The following is a 23,951-nucleotide window of genomic DNA, read 5'->3' as shown; positions in this document are numbered from 1 at the left end:
AAAGGAAAGATGGAGCAGGTTAACCCGGGTGGCTCAGGGGTTTATCTTTGCCTTTAGCTCAGGGCGTGATCCTGGAGACCCAGGATTGAGTCCCACATCAGGCTCTCTGCAGGGAGCCTGCTTCTCTCTCTGCCTGTGTCTCTACTTCTCTCTCTCCTCTCTGTGTTTCTCATGAATAAATACATAAATCTTTAAAAAAAAAAAAGATGGAGCAGATAGATGGAATCTAGGAGAAAGAATCGACTGTGTGCACTTTCCTCTCAACCCTGAACACGAATGCATCGAATATCCAGTCTAGAACATGATGATTGCTCAATAAACGTCTGGGAGCAGTTCATGGAAGGTCACCTGTTTACTTACTCCATCTCTGTTTGCATTATTCACAAAACATGGAAGACAAAGAACACTCCCACAAACAAAATATCAAGAAGCTATGGTCTTGCGAAAAAACTAACTCCCTCTTTTTTTTACTGCTTTCACCCTAGATCCCAGTTATGCCATGTCATAGGTAAGACATGCTAGTAATAATTTGGCAAAATGCTATACTCATCTGAGTTACATTAATAGTAATTTATCAGGGGCTTACTACATGTCAGATACTATGCTAAAAAACTTTATGTACCTAATTTTGTCCAACCTTACAACGACCCTGTGAGATGGGAGTATTTTTATATTGGAGAACCTTGATGCTCAGAGGTCTAATGGATCTGCCCAGGTTACCATATTAGTAATGGACAGAGTCTACATTTGAAATCAGGTCTATTTATTTCAAAGCACAGGCTTTTATTCACTATGTGGTGCTACCATTTCTATTCTCTCTTTTTTCCTGAATTTCATACAACATTCCATGAACACCTAGATTCTTTCACTATTGAAAGCAACCCTTCCTTTACATTGAGTGAACAACTAACTCCAGTCTGCTTGGTAACAAATAGATCAGAACGCTTAGCGAATTGAAAAATGAAGGAAATATAGCTATCAAAAAATCAGAGGCAAAGATAGTAGTAAAATATATTTGAGACTAGGGAAATTGCCCATAGATGTAACTTCGAGGGTGGTGATGTCATAAGGAGGCCAAAGAGAAAAAGAATGTCCAGGCCTTGGCATGAGGTCCATATGAAAGACTCTCTTCCTCTTGATAGAGGCCCATGTCATTATTTTAAAAATGCAGACTAGTTACCATTCTCTTTATTTAACCAAAGTGAGTATGGGAGACCAAAATATGCGGGATGCATGCTGGGAACCACACTAGGAACATCACAGATGCCTCACCCACCTGGGTTTCTCAGTGATTGAGCATCTGCCTTTGGCTCAGGTCGTGATCCCTGGGTCCTGGGATCGTGTCCCACATCAGGTTCCCCACAGGGAGCCTGCTTCACCCTCTGCCTATGTCTCTGCCTTTCTCTGTGTATCTCTCATGCATAAAGAAAATTTTTCTCACAGCACTCCAAGGCCCATATTTTTTATCATCAACAGGCTGCAGAGATGAAAATGGGGACAGAGGAAGTCTCAGAAATGGTCCAGTCATACATAGGGAAACCATGCAAGAGATTCCTACCCAGGCCTGCCTTCATCACAAGGCCATGTTCTTCCTCACATACCATGTTGTACCCTTCCATCCTTAGCCCAAGAGACATGCTAACAAATAGCAAACTCATTTCCTGGTTGTTAGGACCTTGCAGACCACTCATATTCAATTTGTAAGGGGAATATGTTCTTTTTTTTTTCATCTTTGTAAGTATTATAGCCTTTAGGGAGAGGAGAAGACTTTCCTTTTCTTACCAGAGCTATTTCTTCTCCTGGGTGCTGCCTACCTCTCAGCGGGTTTTACAGAGCCTACGATATTCTGCTAAAAAGATTTTTATATAAAGATAGTGTTGTTTTTCCACTAGAGAGTTGCCTCTATTGAAGGGCTGAATTTTTATTTCGAATAGTTCATTAAGACAAAACAAGTTGAACATTTTTCATCTTTCACATATTGCTTTTGAGATATGTCCTTATGTCTACTCAAGGGTTTTTATATGACAAAATCTTTATCAATTTATTTGTTAATGTTCTTTGAAAGGGACTCGGTTCCCAAAAGTTTATCTTATATACTTTATATTATACATTGGTAATATTAGAAAATGTAAGTGATCACAGGCATTTGAGTTTCATATTTAAGCCAAGGTCTTTGATATAGAGAGAACACAGATTTTAGAATTCCGAGTTCGAGATATCATCATGGTCAGGTTCTGGTGAGAGCTCTTTTTCTGCTTGCACGTGGCTGCCTTCTCACTGTGTGCCCCACGGCATTACCTCAATGCATGTATGTACACACATACAGATCTCTCCCACTTCTCACAAGACCATCCATCTTACTGGATTAGGACCTTACCTTGATGATCCCATTTAAACTTAATTACCTTCAAAAGCTCTATCTCCAAACATGATGATATTGGCAGAGAGGGCTTTATGGTAAGAAGGCAGGAAAGCAGTGGGAGGGAGACACCATTTCATCCATAGCAGTAGCAGGCAGCACTTAATGCCTGCCACAATCTTTAGAAAACTACTATGAGATCATTCCCATAGTAAATATTTGGGTATATTTATGATCACTGTTAATATGAAAACATTTACCTTTTTTTCTAGAAGGAAAAACTAAAAAGAAATAGCCCCTGAAATAACCAACATATTTAATCCCTGTCATGCCTTGGTCTTACATGGAGAAATCAATACCCTCAATCAATCTATTCAAATGAATAATCTGAGTTTAGTGCCTAATTTTTCCAATTAGCAATAAAAAGGGGGTAGGGTGACCCAGGTTCCATTTTACCTCAGCTCACCCTCAGGCTTCAGCTGGAGACTCTCTCATCTTTAGGTTGACACTACAGAATTTAACAGAAATTGAATAAATACTTGATTAATTTCTACCAATTTTTCGGTCAGAATTAGTGAATTTTGGCTTGTGTGTAACAATGAGGGGAATTAAATGTTTGTTTCTTCACAAAGAAATTCTATTTCTCTAGTTGTACAAGATGTTAATAATAGTGAAAATTGTTTGGGGATTTTTGTCACTTCTTTCATACACTAGAAAGTTGTGTTTGCAAGAATTGAAGTCAAATGGAACCTTCCTTATCACTTTTGATATTCATTAGAATGCTAAATAAGTTATTTTTCAAATAAAAATTACTTTAAAAATTAAAGTACTTTAAAGTACTTTAAAAATTGAAATAAAAATTATTTTATTTTTAAGAACAGTATCAAAAAAAAAAAAAAGAACAGTATCTACTTGGGGCCCTTGGGTGACTCAGTGGTTGAGTGTCTGCCTTTGGCTTAGGTCATGATCCCGGGGTCCTGGGATCAAGTCCCCCACCAGGCTCCCCAGAGGGAGCCTGCTTTTCCCACTGCCTATGTCTTTGCCTTCTCTCTCTGTGTGTGTCTCTCATGAATAAATAAATGAAATCTTTAAGAAAGAGAGAATAGTATCTATTTGATAAAATATTAAGATATTTGTACTAGTAGAGACCCGTGAATAATTTAGAAAAAGGGACTGAACTTAGATCACACCCTTTTTATACATCACATTCCTCATCATTAGTTATTAAGGAATGTAGAAATGAAATAAAAAATGAATTTAATTTGGTCAAAAGATGAAGATGACTATTAACTCACTGTCGGTGAAATGACGAATAGTTACAGAATAGACTATGACCCCTTCTCCCAACATTTGTAAGAGAATGCCTCTATCTTAGAACAGAGGAAATCTCCCTAGAATACTGCAAAACTCCACAGTTCACTGGGGCTTACCTTCTGGCATAAAGATTAAGGTAGTGGAAAGCAAGAAGGACATCATGTTAATACAACTATAATAAATGACTATTTTTAGAAATAAAAACTGCAGTTCTCCTCCTCTTCTTCTTGAGTCAGTTTACAGTAGATTAACACTTTCTAATTTCTGCTGAGATAATCCAATTGGGTCAGTGATTGAGAGTAAAGAAACACAGTAAGACCTTAGAAGAATCTATTGAAGTATAAAGCTTAGTTGTACACGTTGTAAATATTTCCAAGCTAGCAACTGGTTTTATTGATATAATGCCTTGAGATTTATCCTCTCACTCCCAGTGTAAATCCCACGAGAAAACCTGATGGCTCTGGGGACAGAAATGAGGATGAGGGTAGGAAAGATGAAAAGGTTACTTCACGGTCAAGTGGTTACAAACATGGGCTTAGGAGTTAGGCTGTCTGGGTTCAAACCCTGTCTCCTGCATTTGACAATTTATTTAAACTTTCTGTGAGTTTCCTTATTTGTAAAATGGAGCTAATAGAGACCATCTAGTGTAGTTGCTTGAGGATTAAATTTTTTATATTTATATTTTTAAAATATTTAGAACAGAGCTTGGCATATGATAAGTGTTCAAAACGTTGTAGGAGAGTAGAAACCACACACTGGGCTCTAGGAAAATTCCTTGGTTCAACTAATCCTGGTGCCTTATTGAACTAAAGTTATTGGATGGATTTTTCCAGGTCAATGTATTTGGAAGTTTCCACACAGGATCTTAGGGGTCTGTATATACACAGATACCTATATTAGAAAGAAAAAAATGTGTAAGAACAAGCAGATACCTGTCTATCATTCCCCTTGGCCATATATTTTTGACGTGACAATGCCTTTGGAATTACTATCTAGAAAAATGATTTTATCTGTTAATTGACTATGTTCCATAAAAATCTCCAAGCACAGAGATACAGGCACTTGGGTGTAATGTTGAAATAAAAAAAATGTGGAAAGATGTTGGTATCCATCATATTTATATTCATTGTGTCCTAAGTTTGAATCTAGATTATCCTTCAAGTGGGCTTCCTAAAAGATTTTTTTTATTTTATAAATCCCACTGAAGAGTTTAGCTCTAATTGTTCCATGAATCAGTGGAGCCATAGGGATTTTTGCACATGAGGTGGCTTTCATCTCAGTTTAGTTCAGTGTTTTCCACATGTGTTTCTGAATAGTAAGGAGTTCCAGAGTGGAGGATCCACGTTCCCCAGGCATTCCTTATAGGACTTGTAACTATTTAAATCTCAAGCCCACCTGCGAGTCAAAGTTATGAATTAACCAAATTAATCAATTAATCAACCAAAATAAATCAATGGTGGTTTTCATCTTTGAGGTCAAAGAGGATTAGGCAGAAATTATCAAAAACCCATTTCACCCCTTCTTACTCCTCAGAGAAACGGGAAGTATCCATGACTTACATATAAGACCTCCGGACCACTGATCTTGGATTGATTGATGGACAGATGGATGGATGGATGGATGGATGGATGATTTTTCAGTTGGGCTCAGTCTGTAGGCTAACAATTTTTTTGTTTTAGCCAGAATCTAAGGGAAAATGGTATGGACAAAATTTTAAGAAGGGAAATTGAAAATAACCTATGCTTCAAAGGCTAGAAAATATTTTGTAAATTAACGTTGAAAGTAACTTTTAAATCTTTCTGATCCAAGCTTATGTTTTTGTTTCGATTTCATCTGTCTTCCTCACACTCTTGAAAAGATTATTTATTTATTTATCTATTTATTTATTAATTTATTTATTTTAGAGAGAGAGTAAACATGAGTGGGGGGCAGGGCAGAGGGAGCGAGGAATCCGACTCATTGAATGGGGAGCCCTACACAGTTGCATGATCTCAAGAGCCTGAGGTCGTGGCCCAAGCCAAAACCAAGAGTTGGATGCTTAACTGACAGAGCCACCCAGGTGCCCCTGGTTTGTCTCTCTTAAGAAAAAAAAAAAGCATATAACTGTTTTTATAAGTCATGTATCAGGTACCTTTCTTCAGCCCCTCAAACACTTTTTGAAGTATGCAAGTCATAAATGAATAATTAACTGCAATATTAGCCATAAAAATTATCTGTAATAAGTAACAAATCCAGCAATAGAAAATGAATGAATGGTTTTCCTACAAAGCTCTAAAATATACAGTGGTTACTCAATACTCACCATTCAAAAATATGGCTATTTGCTGCCTTTAGAGGAAGTGTTTTCAGGTTTCCAAGCCAGAGTTTGCTCAACACGCACATTGCAAAGGCCCATCTAACCATTTTCTGTGTGTGCACAGAGGGTAATAGAGATGCGGGAGACATGATTTGCCCTGGAGCAGTGAGAACTGGTCTCTAAAGAGCACAGCTGCTCCCATAACATTTTTGAAATGAACTAACAGAGGTCTTGTTTGGGATCTTTCTAGGTATAAGAAAAACTTTAAGATAAAAAAGAAAATACCACTGAACACCATGTGGATTGCCAACTGCATGGATACAGTGGGAGATGCCAACATCCGTTCTGGGAGGTCCTTTGTGTTGGGCTGGCCCACGGTGAACTTCGTGGCCACCTTCAGGTAAGACCGATGCCTTGGTGTCCTGTATCTACATGGCTTGAAAAGGATAACATTGTAATCTATTGTCTACCAAGCTGGTGACTCACTTCTTGACCTCCCATGACACTTGTTTTGCCTTGTACTCTGCGTAAGAAGGTGCTTATATCCACAAGGAAACAAGTAGATAATGTATAGTGGGAACTACTGGAGTAATTTCCTTCGGTTTTGATCAATGGTTTTTCAAATTTTGTTGTCTTACCTTTATGATGACCTGCGAGATTTTGGTGGAGTGGGGTGAGGAGAAGAAAGCAGTGTGTTAAGTGCAACTGCGTAAAACAGGAATGAGGCTTGGGGTGTGGATGTTTCAAACAGAGATGCAAGTGTGGCATGATCCCTGTAAACTCAGAGGTGTCTGCTCAGGATATCCAGGGTCGAGAGCCACATTCCCATCCTCATGTCAGCCTAAGAATGTGTCTTACACAACTAAACTCTACTCAATGGAATCAAATGAATAATCTGAGTTTAGTGCCTCAATGGAATCATATTTTGTTTCAGATCGTTACCAACTAAGATAATCTGTACACAGCAATTCAGGCAACCTAGTATTCAATGGCATGATCAATTTATTTGTATAATTACATACTGTTGTTAAGGGAATTAACTTGGGAGTGTAAAAGCAATTTCTCAAATTTAATGGGACCCTTTAATAGTACTTGCTCAAGAAATCTATTCCGGTGATTTAAACATGCAGATACCTCCTGGGAATCAGAGGGCAGGATCTTGGAGAGGAGACCTTGAACCTCACTCTGTTGTAGTTGTCCCGAAAGAAAGAAAGAAAGAAAGAAAGAAAGAAAGAAAGAAAGAAAGAAAGAAAGAAAGAAGAAACCAAGTTTTTATCAACAATATACAAAATGTGGTACAGGAGCTAGGGACAGGAGGGAAGGGAGAGTGACTGCTTAATAGACACATGTTTGCTTTGGGGTGATAAACATGTTCAGTCACGATCGTTGCACAGAACGATGAATATAGTAAAGGTCACTAATGGTCAATTTTCTTTTATGTGTAATTTACCACAATAAAAAAGAATGCTGGTAAGTGATAAGTCCACGTGTGAATGAGCCTTAAGACATTTGCAACTTTGGATATTAAATGCTGTGAAAATTTTAGCAGAGAAAATATTAATCTTTAGTAATTTTGCATCAGGGGATTGATCTTTCTCAGAAGATCACAGTGATGAAGAATAAGGTTTTTAGGAACTAATTTAACATATTACAATCTGCCATATGCATAAGGAAATAAAACTATTACAGGTGTTTTTTTCCAAAAAAGATATTCTTGTTTCTGAGCCAAGACAGTTCCATCAAATTGCTAAATTTCTTAAATGTGATTTAATTTGAATGGTAATATTCTTTATATCTGAATAGCCCTTGCAGCTGCAGGAACACTCTGAGCTATAATTTAACCCCTTTCCAGTTCTGGAAACTAAATATCAGAGTGGTTAACAACGTGCCCGTGATCTCATAGCTTGCATCACATAGTCACAATTAAGTTTTCAGATTTGAAATCAACTTTTCTCCCTCTTTAGGATCTACTTCCCATTGCTTTAATACCACTCACAGAAGAGTGGAGTCCATCAAAACCACTCTAAGGGGAGTACAATTTACACATCCACATCCCTTAACAACGGGCTGCTCATATTTTTAGTCTGGAGTGGTGATCTTAATATGTTAGTAGGAGTATCGTACGTTCCTCAATTTTTTTCTTCTCATTTTTTAAATTGCAGCTCTTCAGAACAAAAGGAAAAATGGCGTTCTTACCTTCAAAGGTATTTTGTCAGTGTAATATTATAAGTCTTTAACCCATGATGAAAAAAATGTAGATCTCTTCAAAGCAGTGCCCCCAAACTATGTTCCCTCCCCTTAGTACGAATTGTTACACTATCCTCCAATGATTTCTTATTTAATTGTACCCTGCCCATTACTACAAATAACCTGCTCTCCTTTACATCCATATATTGCTTATTTTTTTTTATGAAATTCTGGTTATTACTCTCATCTTCCCCCACTTTCCAACCTCATGATTATAGCTAACATTATTCTCAAAACATATATTAAATTTCCATAAGTGCAGTTTACCCTACCAAGTAATGCTCAAAGCAACTTCTCATTCCTACATTTGAAGGTGCTAGTATGACCTCCGGTCTAGGCAGGAAAGCTTTGGTGCCTGGATCTGCTGGTCAAATCTCACATGACGAGAGTGATCTATTGTTTTCCTAGTCACAGCTTATTTTCCTGAAATATTTTTGCATGTTTCCTTCCAACCCCCAATTTTTTTTTGCTGAGCTTATTTATATGCATTTAAAAATAACGAAGTATGTTGAAAATATGATCAACATAAATTGATTTGAAAGTAAGGTAATTTATCCTAGTCTCTTTTGGGTTACTATCGAATTGGATTAGGTACATCATGCTAGCCAAAGAGAAGGAGCAGCCAAAAAGCATTCCCCTCAAAATCTTCACTGAGAACATCAAGAACTGTGCCTGTGTAAGTATTTTTAAGACCAACAATTAAATTCTGAGTTCCTAATTCTGACTGAATGAAAAAATGGGATAGAGGTGGAGACACAGAGAGGGAGGAAGCAGTGAGTTGGGGAGAGAGGAAGGAGAGAGCAAAAGGTAGGAAGAGAGAGAGAATATTTAGAAAAGTGCCATGAGGAAAAATGTATTTTCCCCCTCTCCATGTACTTCTTTATAGACCTAAAAACTGTGTCCTAGGTAACATGAAGCAAGAGGAATACATACTACAGTGCTTAAGCAAGGAAAGAGTATTGGATGTTATGTGTCTATGACATTTCTCTGGATCCTTCTAATTGCTTATAGTGGCTTGTAATACAGTGATTTAGAAGGAACCATCATTTTTTCCAAGGGCCACCACTTACATACAGAATGGTCTGGATTGTCTCCACAGTCCTTTTTCCCCTCCAGATATTTTATTTAGTATAACTATAAACTCAGAGAAAAGTTGTAAATATAAAAGTAATACAAAAAACACCCCGTATACTCTTTATCCAGATTCATCTATTGGTAACACTTTATTCCATTTGCTTTATCATTTATTTTCTTTCTCTGTGTCTATTACATGTATGTGTATACATACGTTTGAGGGTCATACATATACTATAGCCCTTTTTCCTTAAGCCTAAGCATTTCTTAAGAATAAAGATATTCTACAGTTATCACCTTTAGTGAATTTAACCTTGGCGTAATACTTTACTCTGCCATTCCCATTCTCATTTTGTCAGTTGACCTCAATAATGTCTCCTTTCTAGTACAGGATCCACTTAAGGATCAGGTGTTTTATTGAGTAGTTATGTCAAATGCAGAGGAGTTTCAAAAAGTCTTTTGTTCCAAGGAATATCAGGATTGAATTGAACTAAGAGGGATGACACTTTTAAGGGATCAGCATATTTCTATTTCAATTTCTTTATACTGTGGGGAGGAAAAAATCAAACCAATTGGCCCAGTTTTGTGTGTAAAATTTGATTTCTGAAATTGTAGTACAGTAACCAAGACATTTACAGTGATGAACAAGATACTTTGGGTATCTTTAAATGGTATTTTTTGTGGTTGTTGTTATAGTTCGAAGTAGCTCTAGATCACACAAAACAGCATTTGAAGGTGGAACAAAAAAGGTATTCCTGGCTAAAGCAAAAGCCATGCAAATAGTTTGATCTGTTGTTAAGTGCCAGCTAGATGCACTGCATGAAGGAGAGAGAATTCTCTAGCAGCAGAGCACATTCTTGTCTCTGCCTTTGATATCAATTGTGGCAGTGGTTTACATTCAGAACTTTCCTTGGAAAATTACCTTGAGATTTTTAAAAATCAACTTTATTGAGGTATAGTTTTGGTGAAATAAACATTTCTGATGTTCTTCACCCATTCTTAAAGATCCAAGTTTCCCACTGCACTGTTTCACTTCATCCTAGAAAGATGATTCTTAGCATTCCTTGTGCAGAACTGCTGCAAACAGATTTACTTAATTTCTTTTATCTGAATATGGCTTTATTTCACACTGACTCTTGAAGGATATTTTTGGGGGTGTAGAATTTTGTTTGCAAATTTTTTTCCTTTTAGTCCTTTAGAGATGTTCCAGTCTTTTGGTCTTGATGCTTTCTGATGAGTAGTCTGTGATTAAACATTAATCCTCAGTAGGTGATTTGTCATTTTTTCTCTAGCTGCTTTCAAGTTTTCTCTTTATTTTTGGTTTTTAGCAGAGTGGCTATGAAGTTCCTAAGCATGGTTGTCTTTGAATCTGTCCTATTTGACATATTCTGAATTTCTTGAATTTGTAAATTTATGTCTTCACCAAATTTGGGAAATTTTAATCATTATTTCATCAAATATTTCCTTCCTCATTATTTCTCTTTCTCTCCTCCTGACAGTTCCATTCTTTCCATATCAGACACTTTCACATTGTTCAGAGATCCCTCAGGCTCTGTAATTTTTTTTCAATCTTTTCCCCCCTTTTCTTCTTCACACTGGATAATTTCTAGTATCTATTTTCAAATCACTGACTTCTTTTCATCATCTCCATTATGCAATGTAGCCTAGTCAATAAATTTTTTAAAAATATTTTTCAAAAAAATAAATAAATAAAAATATTTTTCCGATAAAAATTTCTATGTTAAATATTTTTCCTCTCAAATAAGGAAAAGTCATTAATACTTCTTTTTTCTATACTATGATGCCTCTATTTTTGTTTAATGTGAACATATTTTCATTTGTATCATTGAGCATTATTGTAATAGCTGTGTTTGGCTAATAGTCTAAGCATCGAGATCATCTCAGGTGTGGCTTCAGCTCTTGAAAATTGATCTCATTTTCCTGGTTCTTCATATATTAAGTAACAGTTTTGACTCATGAACATAACCTAAGTTTTCTTTTTCTTTTGAATTATTTCAAAAAATAGTTTATTTTTCTGAAGTTATTTGTTTAGAGAGAGTTCTATCTAATGGAATTTGTCTGTTGGGAGAACCTACAACATGCAGGAAAATATACATACATCCCTTAAATTACTATTTGAATTGCTATTTGAATGATTATTGAATTACTTTGGGACCATCTGTGATATCAAGCAATTGCATTCAATTCATAAGAAGAAAAATACAATGAAAGGACAAGGAGTGATTTATGAAAGAGTTTCTTTTAACTTTGCTTTTAATATTTTCAAGGCCTGTGGGTGTCCACTTGTGCTGTTTCTTCTTTATGCACTGTTTCCCGAAGGACACAGGCCCCATTGCCTAAACATGTTATAAAAACTGTATGCATAGTAAATGTTCTGGTTACATATTCTCTTATATGACTTTCGTAATTTTTGTAATTCAGATAGTTTGTAATTCAGATAGTCTTATAGATCCATCTCAGATTGCTATTAACCCCTTTCAGAAAATTTTCTTTAAACTTTTCCTAGTTGTATGGAGCAGTTTCTCAATGTATGGTCTGATAGAGAGGTATTAGAAGTACCTACTTGCTGGCAGAGTTGTGAATGGAACATCAACTTCTAACATTTCCAGTCTCATTTCCTAGATTCATCAGTCTTAAGAGATTGCAACAATGGAAGTCTTAGTTAACCATGATGCCTGACAAAGAAAATATGGACTAAATAGTAGTTTTTAAAAAGTGTCTTTCATAGCCAGTTCTTATCTGATTTTACTGAAACCGACTATGTAATTACAAAGGAACTAAGCCAAAAAAAAAAAAAAACCCAGAAACAAACAAACAAAGGAACTAAGCCATACTATACAAACACAACTCAGTAAGAGAGGAAAGTATCTAGTGCCTTCCTTTAATACTGTCCCCCTCCCACCATTTTGGAAATAGCCTTATGGAGCTGAGGGTCACCCCATGTGCCCTCTTAGAATTCTCAATTTTTCTCTTCCTTGCTTCAGCTGCTGTATTTTGTATGCCACAAATTCTTGGAGGGAAATATATGTTTTACTGACATGTTTCCTACTAGCTTCATGTTATATAAAAAAATGAAAATATAATTAAGGGTTCGTGTTCTACACGTGCTTTACTTTGTCATTACCTGGAAACAAGCTTTACTTTTGGAGTATGGATAATAATTTGACAATTATTTGGTCACATGCTTTAAATTTTTAAAAAATTGTAGCAATTTTTCTTATTTATTTTTTACAGTCCGTAACTGTAACAGTGACAAATTCCGACACAGCAAATGACACTATCAACATGTTACTAACAATGCTGGGAATAACCGTAAGTTGCCTACTATCTATTTTTAGTTTACGAACCAACTTTGACTTTTGAGTTTTGTGAGTGTGTGTGTGTGTGTGTGTGTGTGTGTGTGTGTGTAGGTGTTGTGCACCTCCCATCATAAGACAGCTGATTATTGTGGATAACATACTCATATTTTTCCTTCCAACTTTAGAAATTGAAGGCAGCGAAGCTATAGTATTAGCTTATACATGAGTGCTATTCTTATATTCCCATTTGAAATTTTCTGCAAATTCAAAGTTATAGCCTAAAATTGGACTATAATTTTAGAGTGCTAATAACAATATGCAGTTTACTGTATATATTTTAAATACAGACAATAAAGATGTTTCTAAGTTTCTTTTTTATTGTTGTTTCTAAATTTCTAAATATTTCCTCCTCTATTGGACTCTTCTTTCTGTGTTTTCAATTCTGATACGTCTCCATCCCTATTGACCCTAGTTATCACACAAGGAAGGACTCAATCCGTTTAATGAATCCTAAATTACATGTTCTGTTGTACATTTTGACATAAAGACTACATGGCTACAAGCTACCTCCTTTTGATGCAGATCCTGAGGATGAAGCAGCTCATACCCTTTAGCAACTGGTCAAGACAAAGACAAGTTCTGAATAAGACCATGGATCTGGGGCTGATCTCTTTTTATGAAAGAGAAAGATATTTGAGGATGAGGTTTTATAAGGGAAAAAAGAGGGACAGTGATAGATGGAGAGAACCAAAGGGAGCACTTGGAAAGCACAGCTTCTTATCCAAAATCCTCTGTAAATGTGATGTGACATAATCATAAGATTGTTTGTAAATTCTATCTGAGCCAATGGTATAATAAAGGCCTTTAAAATTTCAGAGCAACGAGAATTTGGCAGAAGAAATCAATGATTTCTGTACAAACAACATTTAATAATACATCCAAAATAAAATTGAATTTATATGTACTGACTAAAGCACATCTTTACATACGTTTCTAACCTGTATGATATAGAAACCCTAAGTAAGAATTAAATCCTGGAAAAGAGAGTGAGTGGTTTGAGGGATGAAGGTGGGGAGATTGACTAATGATTTAACTCATTTTATTTCATGTTTGTGATTTTCTTTACTTAAAGCGATCAATGTCACTAGGCAAAGAATTTCTATTTTAATGAAGAACTGGGCTTATTTGGCTTTATGTATACCTGATTTAAAGGATTCCAGCATGGCATTTCCAAACCCTACCCTACCTTATTAGCTCTTACTTCTTATTTGCAACACAATCTTGAGCAGATTTAGCTGTGTGTGTGTGTGTGTGTGTATCTGTGTCTGTGCCCATACCTATGACATTCCTTCATAAGGTGAAGGCCATGATTTTTAATCAGGAGTCAAGGGCACATGATAACTATTACCAATAATTCCATTTCAAACATTTTTTTGCTTTAGTCTCCAGGAAGACTCTTTAAAATAGTTCAGCAATCTTTATAATTTAGAATTGTTTGTTTCAAACAATTGGGATTTTCAGTATTACTGGGCAATAATTGTGCTGGGAGTAATCATTTTCTGCATCTGACATGCTGCCTAGAGTCCTCATCCTTTCTCTCCCTAAAGTGGAGTTTGCCTGCCCCAAAGCCAGTGGCAGACTTCCGTCCACTATCTCCTCAATGTCTCTTGGGCATTTGTCTCCTTTCGCTCAGGGCTGCTGAGCTATTGATGCCTCTCAAGTTACTTTGCTCAGGATTAGTCATAGAAGAGTATATGGCTCTCTGGACAACATGCATCTCTGGGCAGGGACATTTGGAGACAAAGGCCAACGCTATCCAAGGAGTCTAGAGACAGCAGAAGAGAGGACTCTGAGATGAGACTTTTACTCCATAGTAAAGGGACACAAATCTCATTTCTTACACCATGGGCCACCCACAAAGTGAGGGGCTGGCTGTACTGTGGTTTCCCGGTCTTTATCAAAAATTGCAAGAATCTGGGACAGTCTATTGGAAGCTGTGAGGGGAACTAGTTAACAAGTACTATAGCTACCTCCATGGACCAAATACCATTTATCCTGGCCCCAATTCTTTCTTTTTGGAAACACAGATATGCTAAGGAAATGTGTTCTTCAAGTACTGTGAAAGATATGTTTTGACACCTAGTTCTTTTTGTTTCCAAGGGCTCTGAGAACGACTTCCAGCTGTGGGCGAGTTCTGGCAAGGAAAAACTTCCACTAATTGGTAAGTGTCAGGGAAAATCTAAGATGGGATTGATTAGGTTCAAAATTGTAACTCTAAGTTTCAAAGTAATGGTTGTTCTTTCTTAAGCTTCAAAATCCTTAAAAGTGAAAATCACATGCAATATTCACTCACATGTTTAATAAAGAATTACCAGGTACTGTTGCCCAGGCATTGATAACATCTCTTCATTCAGCAGCTATGATTTAGTGAGGGAGAGAAATGTAAATTTTTGTTTCTACTTCTTTTTACCTGACAAACAGACCTGTCTTGAAAAAGTGTGATTATTTACTATTTACTTACTTATTTACTCATTAGGTATGAAAGCAAAATGGATTGGAATTTTTCCCATACATTTATTTTTCATATGTCAATTTTGAATTCTAGTTCCTAACTGCTAAGAAGCCTCTATTTGTGAGAATTCTCTAAAATCCAGTTATGTCTCTGAATCCAGGTACAGATATGTATTTAACACCCCTGCCCTGTGCCCAGTTTTCTCTGCATCATAAGGAAAATGAGATAATCACATTTAAACTCCTCTCATCTTCACTGATGAAATCGCCTGCACTTTGCTGTTTCTCAGGTTTTTTCCATCACTGTTCTTAAGGTTATTGATAAACAGATTGCACCTCTTCTAAAATAGTTATTAGCACAAGTTCTCTGAAAAAAAAAATCTTTGGATTAGCAAAATTGTTTAGTGTTTCCAGTAATGGAAGGGTTTAAAGAAAAAGAAAAAGAAGACAGGATTGGTAGCAGGCCTTGAAGTATAGTAATGGATGGTAATGGTGACAATAATCTCTTCTAGAAATCTTAAAGCATTCCTTCTTACATGAAATTTTTTATCCTTTTAATAAACCTGTGAAGCTATAACTCTTTTTCAAATAATCTGGAAATCTAAACAACCAATTTCCTTTTTTTAAAAAACAACCAATTTCTTTCTGCAAAATATATATTCCCAGTCTTAGACTATAGAGTCACAAAGCTCATCACTGAGAACAAAACCCCTCAGTACCACTTCCTGTTTTGAATTAATGTTGACATCTTTGTAAAAGTTGGACAGGGGCAGCCCTGGCGGCTCAGTGGTTCAGCGCTGCCTTCAGCCCAGGGTGTGATCCTGGAGAGCTGGGATCGACTCCCACGTTGGGCTCCCTGCATGGAGCCTGCTTCTTCCTCTGCCTGTGTCTCTGCCTCTTTCTCTCTCTCTGTTTCTCATGAATAAATAAATAAAATCTAAAAAAATAGTTGCTTAGCAGTAAAAAGGAAAAAAGTTAAATACTTATATATGTTTTAATAAAGTGCATTAATTTAGATAAAATGATGTAGATGGTAACTTTTGAGACTTTGAATAGCTTCACACACGAACGCAGCTCTAAGGAATCTGAAGAGCCTGTCGTTCATGATGATCCATTAGAGCATTCAAAAATGCATTTTTTAAAACATACTCTCAATTCTCAATTGTGGATTAACTCCTGGTTATCTTGGTTTGGTTGTATTGCTGTCATAGAAGCTTCTTTTTCCTTAATGGAGCGAAGTCCCTGTGATTCTTGTGAACATTGCATTCATGACGGATGAAAAGAACAGCAAAAGCTCCTTTAGGTACATTCAGTAATAAATCTGGAATGACAGAATGAGAATTTTCATTCTATTCTTAAAAAATGAAATCCATATCATTTCATAGGGTCTTTGAGAATTCTCTAGAGAGGAAAAACAATTTAAAGCATAAAAGAGCAAAACAAATCACTTGGCAGGCAATTCTGGATAGCTCTGGGTGTGGTTTTCTATTCTCTAACCATCGTTTTACAGTTTGCTTCTGGGTTTCCCACTCTGCACACCCTTCCTTCTGATCATTGCCTGGCAGGACACCCCATAGAGGGAGGGCAGCAGTGGAAGGGAACCATAAAGCATAAGGGCAACCCATCCCACTACTCTAGAGTAGCTCTGGCTGGAGAATTGACAAAAGGAAATGAACAAAAAATCTGTTCGACTGACATTCTGTTGGAGAGAATAGTGAAGATAGCAATTCTATATATATATATACTCCAAATATTTAAAAATTTATTAACCAAAAAATAAAAATAAAAAATAAGAATATTAACCACCAATGCTTATTAATATATTCACTCTGATAAGTTTGTGTGTGGACAAGCATTTCAAAGAATTAGTGTAAGGCTCGACGGGGTCAAGTAATTTGCCTAAGATGTATAGATGTAGTTAGTGTCAAGGCACAAACTAGAAAACCTTCAACATTCTCAGATAGTTACCCAGCAAAAGTCAGCATTGTTTATTGCACTCATGAATATATGTATTTCAAGCAAAGTAACATGCTTTAAATTGTTTTCTCTTCTTAAAATCTTTCCCTTGGGCACACGCTTTCTGTAAGGTGTTCCCACAAGGGTGCATATGATGCTCACTGAGGAGGCACAGCCTTCTTTATCTAGAAGTCCCAGAAAAATACCAACATATACAAATAGGGTGATGCTTACACTCAGGTTTGGTTTGATGACAAAAATACCAACATATACAAATTTTTTCTTGATGACAAGAATACCAACATATACAAATAGGGTGATGCTTACACTCAGGTAGTTTGATGACAGCCATCACCATCATCCTAAATATTCAGGTTTCTTTCCATACAGGACATGAACATCCCTATGGAATTAAAATGAGCCATCTTCCATCTACTAAAGCACTGCCAAAGGAAGCAGAGGACTCCATCTCTCCTTCCCCAACTCAGGAGTCCCTCCTTCTGGAGCAGAAGATCACAGAGATGCAAATCCATTTCATACTGAAGCCCAGGCACCCAGCCCAGAACAAGCAAGGGAGAGGTGAGCCGCTTGCTTTTCTTCAAGTGCCTTCCCTTGGCTCATGTCTCCATGCTTAAACACAATTCAGACACACAGTTTATTCTTTCTGGGTGAGCTTATTGTCATCAATGAGGAGGAACAGTATAGGAAAGAATGCAAAAACTACCCAAAATCAAGCTTAGAAAAATTCAAAAGTCTGACATCAAGACCCAACTCATTTCTATGAAGGTTGTTTCCTTGTTTTAAATCTTTTGGGAAGACCTTTAACTCCTGTCTTTCTCTATACCCTCAGAGCACTTTCAAGCCTGCCCTGAGCCATGCCTTGTGCTGAGTAGTATATCATATATTTAGTTTAACGAGTTGTAGGTAGCATCATTTATGTTAAAGTTGAGCAAACCGAAGCTTTAAAATGCTGAGCTTCATAAGTGGCAGGACCAGGATGCTTCTGGTGCAGTGCTGGCACCCACATGAGTGGAGGTGGTGATGCACTCACTACATCCCAGAAAAGCCAAGTGGCCGGGTGTTCAAGGTTATTTGGTGAAATGTTCCTCATGTGCTTATCCTTCGAAACCTTGGCTCATCTCTGGACTCTTCAAAAATCAGTTATTTAAGCAATGTTAAGGAATCTTCAAAGGAAAACATTCACAGCTGAGCACTAGAAACTTTGAACTCAGCTTTTCACTGCTGGTCACCTTTTCTTTGGAAAGCTCTTCCTTCATAGGGAATGTTGAGTAATTAAAAATCATCTCTGGAAACTGGTGCCTTCGTATATATATATAATATATATATGCATTCATAACCTCTATAAGTGCATTCATAACCTCTCACTGTTTTTTTCGCTTCTATGATTTCTTTCAAGCCTGGGACTTGTGTGTAGATGTATATTTACATATATGTTTGAGTGTGTGTGTGAGGAAGTAGGTTTCCACACTTCATTGTGGTTTAGGCTCCTTTCAGTAAATGTTAAACCTATTTAACCAAAAACATCATCTCTGGGTGGGTTAGTGGATATGACAAGAAAACACAGCCACCACATAGCCAGCATGTAATGACAACATCCCAAGGACCCTGACTGCAGCAAGTCATCCTTGAAGATGGCCCAGAGCAGAGGAACATAGAAGTAGGGCTCAGGCAGATTGTGTCCTGAGAAGCAGATCCTTTGGATGGTAGAAACTTGAGCACTCAGAAACCAAAGAGGAAATCTGGGGCTGAGGGGAGACTGGCTGTGAAAGCAGAGGATTACCAAACTCAGCCTGATTTGCATACCAAATCCTTCTAGCTTTTAAAATCAGATCTGACACCTGAACCCACTGATCACTCCAGTAGAAAACACATCTACAGGTTCAGTGCCTCCTGATGCCTTGTAACTGGCAGTAACTGATGACACAGGGAGTACTCACCTTGAGTCTGATCGAGTCTCTAGGTTTAACCATCAGTCTGAAGGATATGACCAAGAACTTATCAATGCCATGAGGATGCTGTTAGCCAACATCAGGACGTGGAGAGTTCTACACAACAAATGACTCAGTTTCACTCTTCTAGCCACTACAACGAACACGCTGCAAAATGGCAATGGTGAAAATAATGCTAAGTGAATTAAAATACACTAATCTCCCTTCTTCCTTAGATTCAGGCCAGACCATGAAAAGCACTGCTTTCAGAGACTGGGCCTTTTGGCGGCGCTCTGGCACTTGCCAGAAAAACCAGTGCAGAGTTGCACCATCGGCAATACCACAACAGCTCTTTGGGGTTTCACTCACAAATATATGTGATAAGGACAACTTGCCCTTCCCAATACTGGTAGGTCTCAGTTTGGTCTTTTTTTTACCTTCCTGAGGAGAGGGACCTTGGAGAGGCAAAGTGTTCTCATGCAAACCTACCCTCAAATGGAGAAATCATTAGACAGTCCCTGGCTTTGGCTGAGAAGCTTTGCTAGTGTCATTTGATTTACCTACTGAAGAGTCATTTGGCCAATACAGCAGAACAACGTTTTGCCTATTCCACTTGTTTCCACCGAGACCCATGTAGGCCTGTTCAGATCAGTCAAAATGGACTCTGTGTGCATGAATCATCTTCACATTCTGCTGTTGTCTTCCTGAACTCACAGTAGTCTCAGGTCTCCTTCAACGGAGTCTACTTAATCTAACAACTGAAAACATCTTACCTAAGCATAAAGACTCATCCTGAGGCATATATGAATCTGCTAATTCTAAAAGAGGATGTTAAATGACAGCCACAGAGTTTGCCCTTGTTATCTCAAATCGGTGTACTGAATTGTCAGTGTGGAAATTTCCTGAGTACCCAGGACCTCTGCAACCCTACACTACATTTGGGAATGTTATCCTAGGTGTGAAGAAATTAACCACGTTAGTTCCATGCTTGCTACTACCCCGTCCTTGCATCACATCAATTTTAGGGGGTAGCTAGAACTATTATCCTCCATACTTTACAAATGAATTAGCTTTCAGTATAGTTCACATTTGCCCCAGGTCACACAAATGATCAGAAGCATAATAGGTTTCCGATCCCTTGGTCTATCAGACTCCAGCCCTTATTATCTTTCTAGACTGCAGGGAGGGGACATGAAGATAGAGCAAAGGACAGTGAAAGACTCATGAAGGAAATGTAATCAGATAATAAGAAGAGAGCTTTTGAGCTTTTTTTTTTTTTTAAGGAAGAAGGGAAATAGAGACAGTTGGAATGGAGGATACAATCACTTAAAGAGGAATCAACAAATGGGAAATGAGTATGGCAAAAAGATTTCCATACTGGGGGAAGAGCATCTATGTAAGAGAATAAGGAGCCAAGACTGGTAAAGTAGGAGACAGGCGAGGATTCCACAAAGGCCTTGAAACACAGAAGTTTGATTTAAAAGGGCAAATTCAATGAAAAAGCTGATTAAAATAAGTGATTACAATGTTTCAGTGTATGACTGTACGGTGGATTTTTGGGTAGAAACTATAGAGAGACATTGACTAAAGAATCTAAATTGACTTTAGTTCTTCCAGCTCTAAAACCATACACCATCCAATAGCCTAGCTCTTTCTAAAAGGAAACAAGCTTCTGCTCTGGGCTTGGGATACAAAATGTATATGCTCTTCTTTTTTTCCTACAGGATATGCTTTCCGTGATCAATCGGAAAGGACCACTCCTGGAAGGCATCTTCAGAAAATCAGCCTGTATAAAATCCTGCAGAATCCTAAAAGAGAAACTAAATTCTGGGGACAGAGTTAACTGTTACAGCAAATCTGTTCATGTGGTAGCATGTGTTTTAAAGGTGGGGAAAGTTCTAGCTTTACCACACATGGGTAACTGAAGCTGTGATGGTGTCTTTCATTATGATTGCCCAGGAACCAACATAGGCATAACTGATTAAGAACTTGTCAAACTGGAAAACACTTCATGAAATCAAATTTAAGGAAGCTACTGTAGGAGTTAAAAGCCCCATACATTAGAAATACTTTCTGTTTTCACCACAAACAGCCTACCTGAGGACTCCATGCAAAATACTAATACTAATATGATACTATTAATACTAAGAAATTTCAAAATATACACTCACACATACATAATATTTACCAAAGCAAACATCCTGCTTTGGATGACATCCTCACCACGATCCTAATGAAGGCAGTTTCCAAAAGAAAAATCATACGAAAAATTTGAGAATAGGTAGGGAATTTCACAATAGTAAGCAAATGTTTACTTTATGAGGAATCCAAAAAGGCTCAGTGAGGTGACCAAATCATTCTTAACCATCATTGTCGCATTGTCTCCTGTTTCTTGATGCCTTTTACTTTATAAGTCATGGAGGAATGATTTTGCCATTTGTGTCTCCTTTCACCACATCCTAGGCATCCTTTAGTTAATATTTGTGATGTCTAGCCCACCATCCAAGGTTATAACGACATGTTAGCCAGCTCTTGCTACATGCCAGTTTTGATAAACCTAACTTTTGGAGTAGGTGCAACAGACAAAAGTAGATTGGAATTCTGAAAATTCAATAGATCAACTCAAGAACTATATTAATTTGGAAATTATACAGCTACATCACAGATATCCCATTCTATTGCTAAAATGGGAATGGAGAAAGAAGTGAGAACTAGAATAGAGAATTTAATCCATCTACCTTGGCACTTGCTATCAGCTCTCAACAAAACTAAGTTAAGGCAGTAATGATGACACTCTTACAATCAAGGTCATATGTGGTCCTTCCTTGTCACATTTGGTCTTTTCTTGTCCCTCATTTCTGTTCAACTATATGAAAGATACCAATAGTCCCTGACCACTACTACACTGAGGTCCAGTAAAACACACCACTAAATATATATATAGGCATCAAGAGACAGGGGAAAGAATGATGATACATTAGGTACTCGAATAGCATGATAAGTGTTGTCCTCTTGAAGGTGCACACATGGAATTGATGTTTCTAGCAAGGTTTAATAGGGTCTTTTCTATTCCCGTGTTATAGGCACAGACTAGGAAGATGGTGACCACGTGTGCATAGAGTTCTTAGACATTCCTGAAGCTTTCCCTACTTAAAGTTGACTAATCTTTGTGGAGAATCAGACTCTGCAACCTTGGCCTGAATAGTATCATGCCAAACTATCTGGAGAATTGGCCTACACTAGAAATGAATACATCCTCAGGACCATCACGAGTTTGCCATTAGACTCTCTACTTTTGTATAGTTCAGGAAAGGAAGAATGATACAATTATGAGAGTAGCTTATGTAGTAGTTTGCAGAAAAGCACACAAAAGAGTAAGTGCTATATGATACAAGGGAGCTTTGTCCTCATTTACACTGAAGCCTAGGCTCTGCTTTGATGCTTTCATGTTTGTTGGAGAAAATCCACACACCTGCTTTTGCACGTACAAGTCAATGGAGAATCAGAGCAGAGTTCCATGTGGGTCACAGTTTGGGTATCTATGACGGAAGTAAGACTGAACTGAAGTTTGCAACTAAGTGTTTTCTCTGTAATATTTCCAATATATATTTTGTATATGTGAGTGTGTCTGTGTGTATTTTTCTTTTATCCACATAAGGATTTTCTTGAAAATATTGAAGGCAGTTTACTTTCATCGGACCTCTATGAAAAATGGCTTCGTGTTCTTGACGAAGTGACAGAGAAGAAAAAAATAAATGCAGCCCAGAGGTAATGATGCAATAATTACTCTACTCTGGTCATGGCTCAGATACAGCCAATATACTATTAGGAATATATTGGTTTACTTCTTGCCACTTTGACCACTAAAATAACATTCAATGCCACATAGTTTCAATTCTTGTCACCCATGGAGGGCAGTTTCAGAATACAGACATGCCTTATGGCTATTATTGTACTTCTCCTGACCTTATTAACATTGACTCATTAGTCATTGTATAACTTCTGAATATATGAAACTGGTAGACAAAAGTCAGTGGCCAAAGAGATGCCAGTGCATCAACAGCCAGTGGCATAACCTAAAGTTTGTCAAACATTTAAACGGAGTGGGTTAGCTCAGAAATTGAATTCGGTAAAACATTTTTGTATATGTTCATGCCTGGAACTCTGCTACAGCAGGCTGTATACTAGATCTAGAAAGATGTTCTCTGCTCTCCATCTCTATACTTCCAGCTGCTAAGTGCAGTGACTTGCCTTATTTAAAAGTGCATCTTTCTGACTTCAGGCTTCTAGCCCAGCTGCCAAAAGTGAACGTTGTTCTCTTGCGATACCTTTTTGGAGTGCTCTACAACATTGAGCAACAATCCTCATCCAATCAGATGACAGCTTATGAATTATCAGTGTGTATAGCCCCAAGCCTTCTTTGTCCACCTAATTCCTGCAGGTTGGAATTGGAAGAGAACTTCAAAAAAAAGGTAGGGAGAGCTCTCATATGTGTCCCCTCGGGTTTATAATCCAGGCTTTGAATCTGAAATGTGTAGTAGTAAATTGGATGGATCAGTTCTGAAAAGTGCACATCTTCCTAGGCTTTCTTGGAATGGCAGGTTTGTTATGCTTCTCTGGTGGAATATGGGAAGGGGTCTTAACGTGGGAAACGCAGAGCAGTTGAGTCACTTCTTTCCCATCCAGGAGATTCAATACTAGACTGACTAAACAAAAGAGAGAGGAGTGATGTAATATGGTAGAAAAGACCTGGGCTCCAGAGTTTGACAAGCCAAGGTTCAAATCTCAGCCTGATCCTTGAGGGAGAGCTTGTAACCTTGCGCAAAGACATGGTTTCCTCATGACACAATGGTAACAACCCCCAGTTCCTGTGGTCGTTACTGGCACATCCTAGGTGGCTTGGGCACTAAGAGCACCCATGGCTC

At 37.5% G+C, this 23,951-nt stretch overlaps 1 protein-coding gene across 1 annotated transcript in view; it reads left to right on the top strand.

Annotated features, from left to right (window-relative positions):
- LOC140598711 (rho GTPase-activating protein 20-like) overlaps positions 1-23,537 on the top strand; it is a 37,048-nt gene extending 13,511 nt beyond the window's left edge. Inside the window, exons 5-14 of the mRNA XM_072757237.1 lie at positions 6,220-6,369; positions 8,132-8,173; positions 8,808-8,892; positions 12,546-12,623; positions 14,771-14,831; positions 17,468-17,656; positions 19,263-19,435; positions 20,751-20,912; positions 22,685-22,794; positions 23,309-23,537. Coding sequence (XP_072613338.1) covers positions 6,220-6,369; positions 8,132-8,173; positions 8,808-8,892; positions 12,546-12,623; positions 14,771-14,831; positions 17,468-17,656; positions 19,263-19,435; positions 20,751-20,912; positions 22,685-22,794; positions 23,309-23,537 — 1,279 coding nt within the window. The remainder of the gene's footprint in view (positions 1-6,219; positions 6,370-8,131; positions 8,174-8,807; positions 8,893-12,545; positions 12,624-14,770; positions 14,832-17,467; positions 17,657-19,262; positions 19,436-20,750; positions 20,913-22,684; positions 22,795-23,308) is intronic.
- Positions 23,538-23,951: the final 414 nt, after the last annotated feature.

This window comes from Vulpes vulpes, chromosome 4 (genome assembly GCF_048418805.1).
Source record: "Vulpes vulpes isolate BD-2025 chromosome 4, VulVul3, whole genome shotgun sequence".
NCBI classification, from domain to species: Eukaryota; Metazoa; Chordata; class Mammalia; order Carnivora; family Canidae; genus Vulpes; species Vulpes vulpes.
This window is presented reverse-complemented; position numbering and strand designations above follow the sequence as displayed.